We start from the raw sequence: 18850 nt of genomic DNA, 5'->3' as shown, positions 1-18850 counted from the left end.
GGTCTCCCTCCTCTCCACCTCCACCCCCCCTTCCACGTCTGAGATCTCAGCTCTGGGTGTGTTCCCCCCCCCCTTCCAGCCCCAGCTTGGATAAGATATGGGGGAAGGGGCCATAGAGCTAAGCAGTTTTCCCCTCCCCTTCTTCTCAGCCAACCCCGCTCCCCCATTATTCCCATCAGGACAATTAGAGGTGGGCTCTAAAGGCCTAGATGAGGACTCAGCCAGGGACACTGAGCCAGGGAGGAAGGTGGAGGGAGGGGGGAGAAGGCCAAGAAGGATGAGGCTCTTGACCCCCCAGTGAACTTGGGAAGGGGGAGAGAACCAGAGAAAGGGGCAAGGGGCCTCATGAGCCTGAGCTTACAGCTGGCCTACTCAGGTGCCATTCCCAGGGCTCCTAGACACCCCTGGAGAATTGGCTCACAAGTTTGGAGGTATCATTCCAGAAGGGTGAATCTCCTTTTAGGGAAGGGGTTAGGACACCGTGGAGCAAACCAAGACTGGGAGAGTTCTGGACCTTCAGCAGCTGCTATAGAAACTCCAAGATACCAAGACTTTAATGAGGTCTCCTGCCAAGCCTGGCTCAGACATCCTTTTTGACACTAGCCCAAAGTGGATGAACTTAGGAGCCAAATCCAAGATTCAGAAGACTCAACACTTGTAGCCAGAGGTTTCCATTCTAGGGGCCAAGAGGAGCCCAGTTCTCAAATCATTTGTATTAGTGGCTATGGTCTCCATTACCCACTGCCTTTCTGGTTGACTTATCAAAGCCCCAGTCTCATAAACATATCAAGCTTGGCTTTTATCTGTCTTAAAATTAGGGCCTCAGCCCCTCCTTTTCCCTGTCTCCTTCCCAGGATGCCTGGTACCAACACCTTCCTCCAATTCTCTTCAGAGTTCTGGTCCCTATCTGTCCTTCAGTCCCCAACCACACAGATCCTTCATGCCCCCCCCCCCAATCCAGGCCACAGGCTCTCTTCTTTTCTTTGCTGTCCCAAGGCCCAAAGATTGCTGTGAAGAGCAGGGTTGTCTGGGAAGGCAGGCTGGTAAGCAAGAGAGTCTGGCCCTAGCTGACCCTCAGCCACTCAGTGGAAAAAAATCATCAGAAGGCAGCTGCTGTCAGACCAACTCCATGCTCCAGGCTCCAGGGAAATCTGTAAATTCTCACCTCCTTTCATTCCACACAGGGTTGAGCTGGGTACTTGACTGTGAGGCCCCTTTGTTTCTTCTTTTCTTCTGTGTGTGAGGGAAAACAGGCCAGGCCTGGAGCTCCACTCCAGGGTTGGTTGCTGGTGTGGTTTCCACCGCCTCCTACCCAAAGACCATCAAAGTTAGCCTCCAAAAGGGAAAAGTCTCTGGGCTTAGGGAGGTTACTTGTGATTATCTCCGCCCCCCCCCTTCTATGCCTTATCAGTAGAACCTCCAGGAACCATCAGGTTAGATCCACCTAGCTTCAGAAGCTGCAGGCTGAAAAACAAACAAACAAACACAAAGCCCTTCTTGGATGGAAAAATGGGGGGGGGGCATTTGCCTTGAAAGGTCTTTGAGAAAGTCAGTCCTTTGCATTGAGGGGGAAAGGAGCAACATGAAATATAGGCTGGGGGATGGAAAGCATGAATTTGTTTTGGTGAGAAAGCGGGTTATTTCACCTATGAACCTCAAGTAATCTGCACTCTGATTTTTCTCCTCTAAATACTGTACACAGGGACTGACCGCAAGAGAGGCCGCCAGACCTACACCCGCTATCAGACCCTGGAGCTGGAGAAAGAGTTTCACTACAATCGTTACCTTACTAGGCGGCGGCGCATCGAGATTGCCCATGCACTCTGTCTCACCGAAAGACAGATCAAGATCTGGTTCCAGAACCGACGCATGAAATGGAAAAAGGAAAATAAAACCTCAGGTCCAGGGATCAGCGGCCAGGACAAGGCTGAGGCAGAGGAGGAAGAGGAAGAGTGAGGGACAGAGAAAATGAAAAAGAAGAGAGAGAGAAAGAGAGAAAAGGAGATGCCTAGTTATGAGAACTGAACCAGGAAACTCAAATTGAGGGGGGGAAACCTCTATTTAAATAAAAGCAGGTTTTTTTTAAATTAAGGAGAAAGGTGAAATTTTGGTTTCTCAACACTGTAAAAAAATACTACCTATAGGAAAGTCTGCCGGGTTTGTTTTGTACAATATGGGAAAATATGATCTACCTGTTCTGTAGCTTTCTGGAATTTGCCTTCTCTTTTCTATGTTGCTATTGTAAGGTCTTTGTAAAATTTTACTGTTTTGTAAGCCCTCTTTTTTGCTGTCTTTGTTGACTGTGGAATAATATGTGGTTCCCTGTGTGCCCACTCTCCTGAGCCCCTGCCTTCCCAGTAGCATACTTACTGAAAGGGCCTTAGGGAGCCCCGAGGAACCACCAACTAGCTCGCTAGCTCATTTGTCCCCATGCACCTGACCACTGTTCCTTGTTCCCACCAGCCATTCCTAGCTCCTCTTTACATTCTATGTATAGCTGAAAGATGGACAAATAAAACAAGATTAAAAATAAACATACCCTATTTTCTGTCTCTCTGAGGACGGGAGGGAGGGGTCATGGTTAGTATTGGGTAGGAACCTAAGGCCCTCTGCTTTGACTAGCTGCTGTCAGTCTTTTCTTTCTCTGCTGGGTGGGTCTGCTTTTTAACCCAGTGCTCCCTACTCTGAGGATTTCCAACTAGTGAGCCCCTCTATCAAACACACACATACACATACATACACATACACACAGACACATGTATGCATTTGTACACTCTTACACACAACAATATAGACCAGTGCATATAATAACACATATTTATAGGCTGTCATCACACAAAAATCTCTGCTATCACATCCAGTCATAAACAGATATTCATATGTTCACAAATAAACATACAAGCATTCACACAATTCAGGCTCTATGCCCAGAAGACAGACATTCTCATTCACACACACTCACAAGTAAATACACATTCACAGTCACTTGCAGACATATTGATAGATACCAATGTACATTCACACATTGGTTTATAAACAGAAAGTCACATTTGCCCTCAAGTAAATACATCCACAAGCTCATATGTTCAGTTACACACTCACAAAAACAAGACAAAACAAAAAAAAATTTAAGACTTGTTCTACAAAAGTCTCTTTCTCCTGCAGACCATCAAAAGGGGCAGCGGATCTGCTCCCATAGACCAGGCACCAATACAGAGATGAAATCTAAAATGCTAGGCCTCATAAGGAGGAAGAGAGGGTCTGAAGGGAAGGAAAACACCCAAATCCCCACCTCTTGGGCAGCAATTGGGCAAAGGCCAGATCTTCAAATAGAGGCCTGTTAATAAGAGGACCAGAGTAATCTTCCTAGCCAAGACACTTACCAGCTTTCTACTGAATTCCGCAAACATTTGTGGCTACAGCTCTTTATTTCCAGTTATTTTACTTTCATTACATATTTTGTTCTAATGTACTCATTTTAAATGGATAGAGATGATATATTAAAAACTTAAAAAAAAAAACCAAGTCGTAGAAAGAAGAGTTTAGCCAGTTATCGGGTTGGTTTGCCGAATCTTTCCCGAGGTGGTGAGCCTAGCCGCCCCATGCGGCGGCTTCTTTTTCTGCTTGCTTTGAGCTCCAGTCACCGGCTATCTTGGGATCCACTCGGGAACACACAGAGAGAAAGACAAAGGAAAATAACTTGAGGGGGAGATTATTTCGTTTTCTTCATTTGGGCACCAGTATCTCAAACTCAAAATAGGCGGGGTATTTTAGGAAACTGTAGAAGCATGGGATATTTTTGCTCCCCCAAATCCTTGATTGTGGGACAAAAATCTGAAGGATAGTGTCAGTATAGCTAGATCTTTGGAGCTGAGGGTTTTTTTTAATTGAACAGCATTTATTCAATTATAAACCCTCAGTGGTTTAAAATAAAAAAAAAATACACCCCAGAGATCTCCAATAGAAAGGAGAAAGAGGGTTAGTTTTGGGAAATTCGTTTAAATTTGTGACTAAAAAGTCCCCCCAATCCTTGCAGCTTCCTCCAATAATGACCACAAAACCTCTGGAGAGCACAAGGAGCTGTCATTATGAATATGGACAAGCCTCTGTTTGGGCAGAAAACAGCCAGCATCTAGTTTTATGCCTAGTTTTTGGGGTGGTGAGAATTAGGTTGTTAAACCTATCAGCCTTGGCCCGCATCTAGACCACTTCCCCCTGGGACAAAAATTAAGCCCCAGGGGATCTAGGGACCCCCACACCTACAATGCTGCAAGCCTTGTGGGTGTATGGGAAGGTTCACAATGTCTAGGGCTAGGAATAAGGGGACCCCTCAGAGTGGGGGTAAAGCTTTCATTTTGCCAAGATGGAGAAGGCAACTCTGGACACTGGCTGCCGCTCCCACCACACCTCCAAATTGTCTTGGAATGGTCCCACGTGGAGGATTTGGGGGTGAATTTTCACTTGAAAAGAGGGGGGGTAGAGCTTCTGGAGACAAATCAAGAGGTTCCAGGGAGAACCCCTTTCCTAGCTGGACCTTTGTGACTTTTCTGCTCGGAATCTCTGCACCTTAAATCTCATTTCTTCCCAGATTAAGGTTTCCCCAAAAAGAGAAGGAGAAGAAAAGAAGATGGCGACTGAGAAAAGGGTTGCTGGTGGAGCAGCCATGAAGAAATGCAATAAATTCCTTGTTGTTTTATGAAAATTTACAACTTTGTGATAGAAGTTTATGAGTGGTTGAATCCAGCGATTGGCCGGCGCCGGTCATGTGGCCGGGCGATCGTGAACATGAACTTTTTATCATTTCCCTGGTGGTTATAATGCAGCATTCTTTTGGACACCACACCTAGGTCGGAGCACTGTCGTCCTTCAGGGCTCCAGCCTCTTGATATTTTTATACTTCAATATCAGCTCGATAGCGCAAAAGAGAAATAGGAAGAGGGGGGGAGGTGGCTAGAAGAGAAGAGAGTGAGAGAGGGAAGGAGGGGTGGGAATAACACAAAAGAGAGGGAACCAAAAATAATTTTGATTCCTAAGTTAATTTTCTGGCTGATCTGGGATTTTAGTCATCATGAAGGGTAAATGGACAATCTGCTCAGGACTGCAGCCTGATACTATTTTTCAAAGCCAGAACTTACTCCATTTTCTATGCAAATGCCAGAAAAGCGAAACAAGCTCTCTCCCAAGTCTGAGAAAGGGAAACGACGGCTCTCAGGTTGGGACAATATTATCTGGAAGCTGGAGAAGAAACCGAACGCTCTCTTCCCCCCCTCTCTTCCCACCCTTTTCAATCTGGAGTGGGAAAAGCAAGCCCCGAGGTCTACAAAGGTAAGGGAGATTCTACAATTCTTATTCTTTTGCATCGCTTTTGTAGGGGGTGGGGCCAGGGGTTTTCTCCCCGTGCACACCCCATAACGGGGTTGAACCCCACCTCTGGGCTCGGCAGGGCTAAGCCTCCCAGGAAATTCGGTGGTGGTTAGAGGGGTGGCTGCTTCCTGGAGGAGGAGGCCGGGCAGGGAAAATGGGAGGAGGGACTGAAAGGGCCGACGGAGGCCAGTTCTAAGTCGCCTTGTTAGCTGGGAGGAGAGCTCAAGCGAGGGGACTTCATAAGAGAAGATGGGGGGTGTCCAGGCTTCCTCGGAGCCAGCCAGAAGCAGCCAGTCCCTACGGCCTCCGGTGGGTTCATGCTCCCTTCTCCTCCCACCATCCTTCTTTGGACCCAGCCTCCCCAAATGCACCCCCCTCCCGCGCGCATTCGCTTGCCCGGTGTGGGTAATTGGCGGTTCCCCGGCAGCGTTGGCATTAGGGCGGTGGCTCTGAGGGACGTTCTGGTCTCTGTAGGGCCTGGAATCTCCGCAGAGGCCGGCGAGGGTGAAGAGGCTGCTAGAGAGACACAGAAAGAACAATTCACAGGGAATGATCACTATCTCCCTTCTGAGACATTTCTGAAATTAAAGGGCTATGGGTGGAGGCACCCAAAGCTAGGGAGACTTCCTAGAAAGCCTAAGAGTGCCCAACACTCCCAATGGAGGGAGGGAGCCTCTTTGGCAGAGAGAGAGAGAGAGACAGAGAGAGAGAGAGAGAGAGAGAGAGAGAGAGAGAGAGAGAGAGAGAGAGAGAGAGAGAGAGAGAGAGAGACTGTTTTGTGGTTTTAACACGGTAAGTTACAGAACAGAACGTTGTTTTTGATGTGATATTGATTCTATTACTTGTGTTTTATTGGTATGGGATGTGTGGATTTCGGTGGTGGTGAAAATTGTCATGTGTGTCTGGTATGGAAACATTTCAAACTTTCCTGGATCCAAAAATGTAACTGTGATGGGCGGTTTTGCATGTTATTTTGGGCTTGTGCATAAAAACAAAAATAAAGGGAAGTAAAAGAGAGAAAAAATAATTCTCTGTGTAAGTCCTAATTAGGGAATCTTATGGTGTCTGGAAAGGAAAGCCGCCTGTGCAGTGTTCAGAGTCCAGTCCTTCTGGAGTCTAATTTTGTCTCCCAGCCAGGCCTGGAGGTGTAGGAGTGGGGGTAGGGCGAGGAAGCGCTGCTGAGTGGGAGACTATTTTTGTTTGTTTGTTGTTGTTGCTTTTTAAATAGGGTGGAAGAGGCTACAGGCCAATGGCAAGAACTAAGAAATAGGGCAAAAGGTTTAAAGAGAAGCTACAACGGGTGTATGTGTGGGGGAGATACTGGATTAGAAGGACAGGAGATATTGTGGTTTAGTTTAGTTTGCATGAGGAGGTGATTACCTTTCTGTTTCTTAAAATCCAGTTGTAAGGCATTCAGCCTCAGGCCTCTGGTACCCCTGCATTGCAGGGTCCAGGGCAAGCGTGGGTATATTGGCTTTCTTAGTGCTGAGCTGGGAGGAGAAGGGAACTGCAGCCACTTGTGGCACTGGAATGGGCGCCGCTGGGGGGGGGGGGGGGATAAGTAAAGGCCCTAGGACACAGACCTTCCCAGAGAGACTCTTTGGCTTCATAGCAAGACAGGTTCCCCGCCAGCCACGCACGGTACTCGGGGAACCTATTCTCGAAGAGTGGAGGGAACCTCTCAAACCTACTCAGACTAAAGGTCTTTTTCTCCTGTAGTCTTGGCGGGTTATAAATCGTCCCTTAAGACAGTTTGCTGTGACCCAAATTATGCGGTTTGCTGCCATCTACTGTTCGTTCAGAGACACGCGGCTCTGCCACCGCCGGCTCAGCGACGCTGCCCGAAGCCCTGCCGAAGGCTGGGAGCCCCGGCACCGCGCTTCGGCAGGATTCGGGCCCACACCGGTACGCGCTCTCCCCTGGATCTTGGCACCCAGATGTGGATTAGAGAACACAAGTCTCTCTTAAACACTACCTCAACCTCTCCCTCACCCCATCCTAGCCCCAAACCTTCTTGTGGCGGCGGGCATAAGACATGTTAAAAAAAGGGGGGGGGGTCTAACTGCAATCCACGGACGAGGTGGGGTACCGAGGTAAACTGGAAGAGGATCAGAGCCACGACCCCTCCGCCTCCCCATCACCACCCCCAAGGCACGGGAGAGGATGGTGTCGCTGGAGAGATCTAAGGCCAAGTCTGTTCGAGGTTTATTTGGTTTTCTTCTCAGCCAAAAGGGGGGAGGAGTGGGGGGGGGCGCCGACCCAAGCAGTTCCACTTGGTTGTCAAAAGACAAACCAAGTCTGTGTTCTTCCAGTTGGCTGGTGGGTCTTGCCAGTTTTCTTAGCTGGTGGATCCGTGGTGAAGGAATAGAACCGAGTTTTCTAGAATCTGTTCGTGTCTGCAAGTGAGTGTCCTTCTCCTCACCCCACCTCCACCCCAGCCCCCCCCCCCGATCGTTTCCAGCGAAATCGACGCAAATATGCTTTGGTGTGTGTGGTGGTGGTGGGTGGCGTTTGGGCATGAGGGAGGGGTTAAATCACGAAAGAACCAAAAAAGAAAAAAAAAAAAACCCAGTTGTAATTTCCGTTCCTACAGGACCCCCTCACACCCGCTTTGGGCGATCGCCTTCCCAGAGGGGACTGGCGAGGGCGGGGTGCGCGCCCGGGGCGCCGCCATGGAGTGTGGGCCCCTGTCTCACGGGTTACTGATTAGCTGGGGCTTTCAAGCCGCCGGAGGAAGCTCTGGCTGCTCCTTTCAAGGTGCTGTGGCCCCAGTTCCTGGGCGGGAGCTCCAGGAAATTGCCTGTGGTGCCAGGCGAGCCGAGGTGTTACTAGGGTCTTTCGCCAGAAGCTGAAGAAGCCGCTGAGGTCTAGGGGTCGGGCAGTGCTAGGGACCACAAGGCCACTGCAGCTCCGGCGCACCCCCCCTCCCCCCCCCCCCCCCCGTCCGGTGCTTCTTGAATCTGTCTGGGCCTCGGGAGTAGCTCGTTCAGCTTTTCTGAGCGCCAGAATGACTTTTGGGCAGCTGGATGGCCCAGCTTAGTGAGTCGCTGGGCTGGAGGGCCCCCAAGGGAACAAGAGGAAGATCTTGGGCTTGTCATAGGATTTTTTCCACCCTCCCTTTGGGGCAATCAGAAGGGGCTGAACTATTTCAGGGTGCTTAGATTGCCTGTGGATATGGGGAGAAGGGAGGAAGGCGAGCTGGCTGATTGCCACCGCCCACCACTACCCCTAGAAGATCAGAAAGGATGCCGCTCATTTGCATAATGGAAATGAGATCTTTGTACTTCGATTTGGACCAGTCTATTTTAGGGAAAAGTGTCTAATGTCGGAGCCTTTTTTTTTTTTAATCTATGGGAGCCAGCACATCATATCTCTGGGGACATTTATGTTCCTTCAAACCCAAAGAGTCCAAGGAGAAGAACTGGGCTGAGATGCTTTCATCTGCTCCATCCAAGGCAGAGTTGGGGGTGGGATGAGAGAAAGTACCCACAACTCAGAGAACTGGTAAGGGGGCTTTGTAGCTTAGAGGAAAAGGGAAGTCTGGATGTCTCAACACCTTCCCTCCTCAAACAGGCAAATGTTCTGTTCCTGAGGTTACTTCCAGAATTGTACTTCTGAGCTGAAGGCAACAGTGAGTAGCATTTCCTGGGGGACTGAAATTGATGTGTGTGCTCACCCACAGGACTGCAGATTCAAAGTACAGAAAATTCCAATTATAAATCTTGCCATGGTGTCCATGGAATTCATCTGTTGTGTACTCAAGACTTGGTACATCTGTCTATCTATCTATCTATCTATCTATCTATCTATCTATCTATCTATCTATCTATCTATCTATCTATCTATCTATCTATCTATCTATCCATATATCTCCTTCACTGAAGCAGAGAGAGACACCCTGGACTGGTAGTCCTGCGTGCCTGCTGTATATTTACATATTCCCCCATGGAGACAGACAGACAGTCGTCTCTGGACGGAACCACAGACAGATTCGTAGAGATCTGGCTCCAGAAACCAGGCAGTCTCTGGCCCGGCTCTGCCTGCCTGCTCTTTTTCCCAAACAAACGGATCAGATGAATAAACGCTCATAAATACCTCTGGGCTTAGATAAGAGCGATGAGGCGCTATTTCCTTTCATGCCCGACTCCAGGCGCCCAGGCCCTGCCCTGTAGTGGCTCCATCTCCAGACAGGCAACCTGCAGAGGTGAGGTTAATTTGGGGGCTGCAACTCTAAGGACAAGGCAGTTGTTTTCCTGTTTCTATCACCCTCACCACCTTTGACTATACTTTATAGGGAAGACCACACACACCAACAACTCCTTCCTTGGAGACATTGTAACTAAAGAGGAGAGCAGAGACCCCAGGCCCAGCTTCAGGAACTGAGTAGAGGGAGGTGCTTGTATACACCATTTCCCTCCTTGTTCCCCCAAATCTTATATCCTACTCCTCTCTACCAGTGGGCTGAATACATTGCTAGATTGTAACATATATGCTCCTCCATCATTAAGGGGTTTGAGTTCCTTTTCTTAAATAGTCATCAAAAGCCCCAGAGTCAGGCCAGGAGGTGATTGTAGGGAAGTGAATACCACTTTCCTGTGAAAGTGCTAGAATTTGCTCTGAGTTCAGCAAGTCTCAGAGGCTACTTAGCAACCAAATGAATCCTCATTCTTGTTCACCCAACCTCAGCCCTCTACCACTTCCCATTCCCTGTTATCAATGGGAAGAGCTGGGCCACACACACACACACACACACACACACACACACACACACACACACACACACACACACAGCCCAGAAGTATCTCACACCCTGGCCCCTTCCTAATATGTCCATACTGGCCTGTGTGTACATATTAGAATGTTGGAAACACATTGTGGCCCAGTCTAGTCTCTGTGCTCATATTCCTTGGATGAGAGAGAGAGAGAGAACAGAGACGTACTCTCTCTTGCATTTAAGCCTGTACACCTGCAAAGCTGAGGATTCAAATATGAAAGAAAGGTAGAGAGGCTGAGATAGAAAGGGAATGTGGACTTGAATAGGGGAGATTGAGGAGTCCCCAGGAGGACCAGAACAACCTTTCCTCCTTATAAAACTAAACCAGTACCAAAGTGTGACACAGAATTATTTTTTTTTAAAGAACTGCCAAGGTCTAGAGAGACCTAAGAAAGAGATAAGGGCGTTTGACAGTGATGTCTGATTTTCCTCCATCAGCATAAGGGTTTGAGGACTCACAATTGGAAGACAATGTCTTCTTCCCTGTACCTAGACTTACTAAGATAGCTTTAATTCCTTAAAAGAAAAAAAAAAACAGGATAGTCCAGGATATGCTTATGTCATGTGGGGGCAGGAGGCTGAGAAGATACAGATCAGAGAAACAGTCACTTGGCTGGAAGTTACTCCTTACTCCCACTCCAGATCCCCAAGCCAGGCGATGATTAGTCTCTATCCCTAGTGTCCCTTCCCCTGCTAAGAGTGAGCATCAGCATACCGCTATGTGGGTTGTCTTGGGCAGGAGCAGCTGCAGGCTTCTGAAAGCTTGTAACCTCACGGCAGAGGCTTAGACCATCCTGCCACCTCCCCATTTTCTGGGTCTTGTAGTCAGAAGGACCTAGCTTATTTACCCCCTCTGACCATATGAGTTGTGAAATACATTAAAAAAAAACCCAACAGATTTGAGACAGGAGAGAGAGAGAGAGAGAGAGAGAGAGAGAGAGAGAGAGAGAGAGAGAGAGAGAGAGAGAGAGAGAGAGAGAGAGAGAGAGAGAGAGAGAGAGAGAGAGAGAGGAGAGAGCTGACAAACGGGGGGGGGGGGAACGGATGTTCAAAACCCAGGTAGGAAGATGTTAGTTCTTTCCCTGTTTCTGAAACCATGCAAATTAGTTGACGACTCTGCTTCCCTTCTGCCAACACAAAACCTTAAAAACAAAATTCTCAACGAGATTCTGGGACATTTACCCAGCTCTCCCTTGAGGGAATAAGCCCAAGCAACGCAGGGGTTAACTTTTCTGAAAACACAATTAACTTTTTCCTATCCTGCGTGGGGTGGTGGTGATTGGGGGGGGGAGGAATATATTTGTGTAATCACTAGGGAATGGGGTGGTCTCAATCCAAATGCTCCCTCCTTCCTCAAAGGCACAGATGCGTCTTTCGCAGATCCTGCGTAGGTAGAGCAGGACGTGTCGTGCTGTTGGGGAGAGAGAGGGAGAGGGAGAGCGAGGGAGAGAAAAGGGAAGGAGAAGAAGGAGGGGAAAAAAAAAGGTTGATAGGTTTGTGCGCGGGTCCCTCGTGCGGGCTGCGCTCCTCCTGGGTGCTATTTGACAATTCCTGCCTCTGCCATTGGTCAGTGTTGGATCAGATGGTTGTATTTCCTTCTGGCCCTCACTGGCACCTCGCCATCCCCCCTCAGCTAAAACCCAATCTCGGATATACTACTAATAGGCGCGGCGCTCGGACTATAAAACACAACAAATCATAAACCCGGCGGAGCAGCAGCGGCCGCGCGCGCCTCCCCTCCCAATGAGTTCCTATTTCGTGAACTCCACCTTCCCCGTCACTCTGGCCAGCGGGCAGGAGTCCTTCTTGGGCCAGCTACCGCTCTACTCATCGGGCTATGCGGACCCGCTGAGGCACTACCCCGCGCCCTATGGGCCGGGACCCGGCCAGGACAAGGCCTTTACCGCTTCTTCCTATTACCCACCGGCTGGTGGAGGCTATGGCCGAGCGGCGCCCTGCGATTACGGGCCGGCGCCGGCCTTCTACCGCGAGAAGGAGTCGGCCTGCGCGCTCTCGGGCGCCGAGGAGCCGCCCCCGTTCCACCCTGAGCCGCGGAAGTCGGACTGCGCGCAGGACAAGAGCGTGTTCGGCGAGACCGACGAGCAAAAGTGCTCCACTCCCGTCTACCCGTGGATGCAGCGGATGAATTCGTGCAACAGTGAGTGAGACTTTCCGCGATCGCCGGGTCCTCCCTGCCTCCCCCTCCACTCGCAACTTCCCACTCGGGGATCGAGACACGAACTGAGCGCCCCTCCCATTTTCCCACCGGGGGCCTAGGTGGGCATCTCAGGAAACAGATTTTTTTTGGGGGGGGCGAGACCGCACTGGATGGGGGGGGTGGTCTCTCGTCCTGCCCTCTTGTCTACAGGAGTTACAAAGTTTGCAAAGTCCCAGCTGCACTGGGAGCCAGGGGGAGTGGTGAGTGGGCTCTTGCAGAGTGCCAGGCCACAGCCCGGATTCTCAGTTTAGGGTAGAGAGAAGGGGACCAGGGGGACGCATTCACTTGATTTTGCTTTCCTACACCTTCCAACCCCCCTCTCCCAAGTCCTGGTCGAGCCCCCACCCACCCACCCAAAGACCGCTCTATTAAAAGCAGAGTGCGTCATATAAGGGGTTGGGGCGGTGTGATGCCTGCCAGGGCGAGCGGAGGCTGCCTGAGACTGTTTCTCTGGGAGTGGGGGGAGGGGGGCTGGGGAATGGTAAGGCTCCAGGAAAAAGGGGTGGTAGAGGAGGAAGAACTAGAGGGGGAAAGCGGAGGGGGAGTGCGGGGAAGGGCGGGGGGAATCGGCGCCTGGGTCTCAGGTTGGATTATTTGTCGGCTTTAAAGTCCCAATTGATGTCCATTAGTGGGACACGAAAGTGAGGAGCTGTTAATGCGGACTATGGATCGATCCACGTCATTACGGATTAAGAGCCAGAATCTATCATTCATTCGGTGGGCCAAAGATGGGGGCAAAGTAGATGGATGGGAAGGAGAGCTAGGAAGAGATACACCTGGGCAGCCCCCCCCCCCCCCGCCCCAACTCAGGTGGGAGTTTCAAACTCCTCCCCTCCCCCACCCAAAGTCTCCACTGCTCAGGCCTGGGAGTCCGGGAGGGAATCTGGAGAGGGCGCTGGAGGAGTGGAGGAGGGGGCAGGGAATTGGGGGGAGATTGGAGGGTAGCCTCCTCCTACAGGCTGGAGTCCATGTTTGCGGGTCCAGTGGGGGGAGGGGTTTGGGGACCCCCTGACCCACGGCCTCAGCATCTGCACTTTGCGTAACAGGTTCCTCCTTCGGACCCAGTGGTCGGCGAGGCCGCCAGACCTACACTCGTTACCAGACTCTGGAACTGGAGAAGGAATTTCACTACAATCGCTACCTGACCCGGCGGCGCCGCATCGAGATCGCTCACGCGCTCTGCCTGACCGAGCGGCAGATCAAGATCTGGTTCCAGAACCGGCGCATGAAGTGGAAAAAGGAGAGCAAACTTCTCAGCGCGTCTCAGCTCAGTGCCGAGGAGGAGGAAGAAAAACCAGCCGAGTGAAGGTGCCAGGAAAGGGAGGGGGGACGCGAAGGGAGAGGCCTGTGGGGGAATCGAGAGCGCCTGAGAGCCGAGAGAAAGCTCTGCGGGCGCGGGAGCCTGGGGACCTGCTCTCCAGCGCTAGACAGGCGGGGTCCTGCGCTCTCCTGGACGACCCCGCCCGCAGAGGTCTCCCGGGGGCTCTCAGGCCGCAGCGCCGACCCCACCCAGCACCCCAGCGCCTCCTCCCTCCCCAAGGAATCCGCCTGGGCCAGATCAGGCTCCCTGGTGAGAACTGAGGAGCGGACTCACTTGATGTTTTCCTGGAAGCAAAGCAAAAGGCTCTTTTCCATGTCGAGTCTATTTCGTCCATGTCCCCCTGTGCACGGTTCAATGGTAGATTCGCTGTCCCTCAGCAGGGCTGTCGAAGACACCCTGACCCCAGACTTGTCTCTCCCAACCCCTCCCCAAAGCCACTGGAAGGAGCACATACTACCTAGAAGTAAGAAGAGGAGCCTCAGAAGAAAACAAAGTTCTATTTTATTAATTTTCTATGTGTTGTGTTTGTAAGTCTTGTCTTAGCTCTGGACGTGAAATACTTCGGTAATAATATTAATATTATTAATAATGATAATAACAATAAAAACGTGAAAACTCGCCGCTCAGTCACCTCCGATCATCCCCTGCCAACCCCTCCCCCCCCCCTTTCAACGTTCCCCAGCCGCCCTGGGGTCCTTGAGCGCGAACAGCGCAGCAAACGCTACAGCCCTGGTCTGCCCCAGGGCCTCCCCGGTCGCCAGACTCGACTCGGAAGTTACAGTTGAGATAAAGGCTCCAGCAATCGGTCCCGCCCAGGCTCCAGCTCAGTGCTTCGCAGATGCTGTAGCTCTCTACTGCCTTTCCTCGCTCACACTTGGGGGATCGGGCAGGGCCCTTTCCCTCTTACTATCTAGCTTAGCCCCGTTTTTCTCTTTTAGAAGGGAGCCACTGAGGTCTTCTAGCCCAGAGCCTCGGCAGACACCCAGCTGGGCTGGTCCTGGCACCTCTGAAAGGGCTTTTTCTGTTTTAGGCTCGCCCAGGCCCCTGGCCTTTGGCACGCCCACATGGCTCGGTCGCTGCTGGTCTTGGCCCTCCGCTCTCGTTCTGTGGCTCCCTTGGTGGAAAAAAAATGGTGCCATTTGGGCATCGCTCTGCCCTTGGCTGAAGGCTGCTGGGTGCTCCTTCAGTGGGATCACACTGATAATTAGGAGAACATGAAGCTGCCAGCTTCAGAGAGGGAAAGGACCCGACTTTTATCCATTCTTTGGAGACCCGGGGGCAAGAGGCCAGGTGATGGTGCATTTGGTCTCATCGTCTCCACCCAAAATGGCCTATTTTCTCTCCAGGCGACAAGTTGCAGACACTGTTTTCTTTTCTTCCTCCCTCTACCCCCCTTTTTATTTTTTATTTTTAAAGAAAATAGCCTGCCTGGCAGAAGGGACCCAGCTGCGGAGGTCTCTGGCCGCCCAGTGTGCTCAGCAAGGGGCCGCGGGTCCTTAAAACTCCTTCCTTAAGAAGGTGGTAGGCCGATGAGCAAATTCTCAAATTGTCAGCCACCAGCAAGAGGCTTCTAGTGGGGCCTCAGAATGAAATAGCTGGCATCTGTCGAGAAAGCAAAGGGGTTCTGTTTAACCCCAAACTCTCAGACACATGTTATCACCCAAATCTAAAGCAGCCTGGGCTACGGCTGCAGCAATCTTTTCAGTAACCAGGCTGCTTCTGTTACTCTTTTTGGGTCCCTATCCTTTTCTGCAGTTCTCAAGCCTGGGATAAGGCCAGGAAGAGAATTCCAAACTTCCTAGGGCCCAGAAAGAGTGAAGGCTTTCCTGCTTCTTCAAGCTTCCAGCCCAGCCCTACGGCTCCAGCGGTGGCTGTGGACCCGTCGCTACAGCCACACCAGGAAGTAGGTCTAGCTGAGCTAGCAGGGAAAACTCGTCATAATTGTTTTTCCGCACACAACTTCCACTCCCCCCGCCATTTCCGCCCCCAACTTGGGAGACTTGCAAAGCCCGAGTAAGGGGAAAAGCAACTCAAATCTTTGTTTGATCCAGAGTTACACTACTACTACTACTAATCATGATAAAGATAGACTAACCCTACCCCCAAGAAAGTGGCTAAAAGGCTCAAATCCGTTCTGTTAAGGAGTCATCCCTGAGGGTGAGCCCCAGCCCGGTTTCTGTCTTGCTCTCCCGGTTGCAGGGAGCCTGTTAGGGATGGAGCCACCGCCGCCATGGCGGTCTGCGGTCCGCGCTCCCGTCGATCGCCGGGAGGTGGCGCGCTCTGCTCAGAGGCCAACGCCGCCAACCTTCTCCTAGTTCCTCCCCCTTCTCCTTTTTTTTTTTTTCCTCCCCCCCTCTCTCGGAGGTTCGCATTGAATCGGCCCTAACGATTCTCGGATCGTCATTATTTGTAACCATAGAGCATGAATTACCTCTTGAGGTCATCAGCGAGAATTTACGACTGGTCAACAAAAGCACGTGATTCCCTAACGCCCCCCCATCCCCCTTCCAAGCCCCCCCCATATTTGGCCGCATACATAGCAAAACGAAGTACAGTGCATCGCTATAATTCATTAATACATCATAAATCGTGAAGCACAGGGTTATAACGACCACGATCCACAAATCAAGCCCTCCAAAATCACCCAAATGAGCTCGTACTTTGTAAACTCCTTCTCGGGGCGTTATCCAAATGGCCCGGACTATCAGTTGCTAAATTATGGCAGTGGCAGCTCTCTGAGCGGCTCTTACAGGGATCCCGCTGCCATGCACACCGGCTCTTACGGCTACAATTACAATGGGATGGACCTCAGCGTCAACCGCTCCTCGGCCTCCTCCAGCCACTTTGGGGCGGTGGGCGAGAGCTCGCGCGCCTTCCCCGCGCCCGCCCAGGAGCCCCGCTTCAGGCAGGCGGCGTCGAGCTGCTCCCTGTCCTCGCCCGAGTCCCTGCCCTGCACCAACGGCGACAGCCACGGCGCCAAGCCCTCTGCTTCGTCCCCTTCCGACCAGGCGACCCCAGCCAGTTCCAGCGCCAATTTCACCGAAATAGACGAGGCCAGCGCGTCCTCCGAGCCCGAGGAAGCCCCGAGCCAGCTAAGCAGTCCGAGCCTAGCTCGGGCACAGCCAGAGCCCATGGCCACCTCCACAGCCGCGCCCGAGGGGCAGACTCCGCAGATATTCCCCTGGATGAGGAAGCTCCACATCAGCCATGGTAATTCTGTCTCTGTTATTATTATTTTTGTGTGTCTCCTCGGCTTTCCTTCTCTGCGTTGGGGAGGAAGGGCAAGGGGAGCTTGGCTTTTCCATCCAGATAGATTAATTTTTCCAAAGGGGAGAGAAGTCTCTGAGAGGGTCCTCACTAGCTCCGTGGACAGAGCCCAACTAGGGTCTTTGGCGGAAGGGTGGGTTTAGTTTTTTAAATAATTTCTTCCCAGGCTCCGTTTTTAGGTTTTATTCTCCCAGCCAGAAGCCAGCTGGGGGATGAAGGATGGGTTTTGTTTTTTGTTTTTGTTTTTTTTTAATGGGATGTGGATAGGGATCCTGCTTATCTCTCCAATTTTCAGAGCGTTGGCTTGCAAAGGAGGGCTGAGCAGAGAAGGGAGCATTCTAGGGCAAAAGTGCAGCCGCTTCCCTCGCTCCCTCCCGGGGGCGAGCGGCTGCCTGAGTCCAGCCATGGGTGAGGCACTGACTGGGAGGCAGCGACAGACAAAGCCGGGCTCATGCGCTGCCATCAGAATTAGGGGCTGCAGGAGAAAGGGGTGCAGCATGGAGTCTGGATGCGGGCATCTGGAGTAGAGATGAGCTGGGTGCTGGGGACGCCTGGGTCCCGCTCCCGCCCCCCCCTCTTCCCAACCAGTGGCCTTCCTCCTGGAACCAGAATAACATTGCCTTGGGGCTCTACTCTATCTGCTCTTAGATATGACCGGGCCGGATGGGAAAAGGGCCCGGACCGCGTACACCCGCTACCAGACCCTGGAGCTGGAGAAGGAATTCCACTTCAATCGCTACCTGACCCGGCGGCGGCGCATCGAGATCGCCCACGCGCTCTGCCTGTCCGAGCGCCAGATCAAGATCTGGTTCCAGAACAGGCGTATGAAGTGGAAGAAAGACAACAAACTGAAAAGTATGAGCCTGGCTACAGCCGGTAGCGCCTTCCAGCCCTGAGCCCGCCCAAAGGAGCCCTGGGCGGCCCAAGAGCCCGCGCCACCCCCACCCCCACCCCAGCCCCAGCCCCTCCAATCTTCCCTGCCCGGCCGCTGTGCGCTGGGGACCGGTTGCCATGAGCCTGCCTCGCCCCAGCCTTGTGTTAAGATATTTCGTTTGGTCTTAGGTCTTCCTGTGGCTCCCTCTCTCCTGGACTGGTTATCTTGTTATTATTGTTAATAATAATAATAATTCTTATTATTTTTTTCCCTTCATGCTCCCCATTCCCCTCTGCTCACCCCCCAAATCCACCAGTGTTTCTGAATGTTTGTGTCTGTGGTTGCACTGTTTTCCCCAGGATAAAAAAAAAAGAAATTCGCATGTTTAATGTGAACTTTCCCCCTTCCCCCTCTGTGTTCTAACTTATTTATAAAAAGGATGATCGCTGCATTTTGAGTTTCAGCTGGAAACTTCTCTAAAGGGTGGCAGTTGAGGTGGTGGAGTCGTGTGGGCAATGCTAATGGAAGCCCAGCTGAGCTGGCCTCTGTATCTCTTTTCACCTTTCGCCTTCCGCCTCCCTCCCCACTTCTTAGGCCTAAATCTCCCCTTGGCTTGGTCTTGGAGTGGGTCCTGGGGTGAGGGAGATCCAAAGGGGTGATGTTGAGAAGAGAGAAGGAAAATAGTGAGATTTAAGCTCCTGCTGCCTGGTAGGCCCCACAAGGCCTGGTCTTGGGAGAGTACGGAAACAAACAATCCTCAGTGTAAAATGTCTGGTGTTTATCTCTGTGCATCTGTGGGTCTGCCTAGAGGACCCAAAGCTTGTAAATATGGGACTGAGTCTGGGTCAGACCCATCGCTTCTTCCCCACCATTTTGCTTCCAAGACCATTTGTAGTGAGTGAGTGGATGCCGTGCTTCGTGTGAAATCTGTCTTTGCCAGGCCTGTCTCAGTGATTCGCTTTTGGTATTTGTTTGTAGCTTTCCTTGAAGTCAAATAAATGTTTCCCCCACTCCACTGCCCTTCCACTTGTC

At 51.5% G+C, this 18850-nt stretch overlaps 4 protein-coding genes across 6 annotated transcripts in view; all 4 read left to right on the top strand.

Annotated features, from left to right (window-relative positions):
* Hoxb7 (homeobox B7) overlaps positions 1-2524 on the top strand; it is a 3405-nt gene extending 881 nt beyond the window's left edge. The window contains exon 2 of the mRNA XM_070028273.1: positions 1703-2524. Within this exon, the coding sequence (XP_069884374.1) occupies positions 1703-1956 (254 nt within the window). The 3' untranslated portion in view covers positions 1957-2524. The remainder of the gene's footprint in view (positions 1-1702) is intronic.
* Positions 2525-5145: 2621 nt separating this feature from the next.
* On the top strand, positions 5146-14295 carry Hoxb6 (homeobox B6). 3 transcript variants are annotated; one of them, XM_070028262.1, is made up of 3 exons: positions 5146-5325; positions 11804-12296; positions 13403-14295. In XM_070028262.1, the coding sequence occupies exons 1-3, from the start codon at positions 5146-5148 to the stop codon at positions 13660-13662; spliced, it is 933 nt and encodes a 310-aa protein (XP_069884363.1). In that variant the 3' UTR covers positions 13663-14295. The 3 variants fall into 3 exon arrangements, with proteins under 3 accessions (XP_069884363.1, XP_069884365.1, XP_069884364.1); XM_070028264.1 differs by having other exon boundaries at positions 5240-5325; positions 11772-12296; XM_070028263.1 differs by lacking the exon at positions 5146-5325 and adding an exon at positions 5680-8995 and having other exon boundaries at positions 11772-12296.
* Hoxb3 (homeobox B3) overlaps positions 5280-18850 on the top strand; it is a 57183-nt gene continuing 43612 nt past the window's right edge. The window contains exon 1 of the mRNA XM_070028259.1: positions 5280-5325. The gene's annotated coding sequence lies outside the window, so the exon portion shown is untranslated. The remainder of the gene's footprint in view (positions 5326-18850) is intronic.
* Hoxb5 (homeobox B5) lies at positions 14393-18833 on the top strand. Its single transcript, XM_070028265.1, has 2 exons — positions 14393-16887; positions 17593-18833. Exons 1-2 carry the CDS (start codon positions 16326-16328, stop codon positions 17838-17840), a joined length of 810 nt encoding a protein of 269 aa, XP_069884366.1. The 5' UTR covers positions 14393-16325; the 3' UTR covers positions 17841-18833.

The sequence above is a fragment of the Dipodomys merriami genome, unplaced genomic scaffold (genome assembly GCF_024711535.1).
Source record: "Dipodomys merriami isolate MVZ:Mamm:240054 unplaced genomic scaffold, mDipMer1.0.p SCAF_19, whole genome shotgun sequence".
In the NCBI taxonomy this organism is placed as follows: domain Eukaryota; kingdom Metazoa; phylum Chordata; class Mammalia; order Rodentia; family Heteromyidae; genus Dipodomys; species Dipodomys merriami.
The sequence above is the reverse complement of the archived record's forward strand: the minus strand, read 5'-3'. Positions and strand labels throughout refer to the sequence as shown.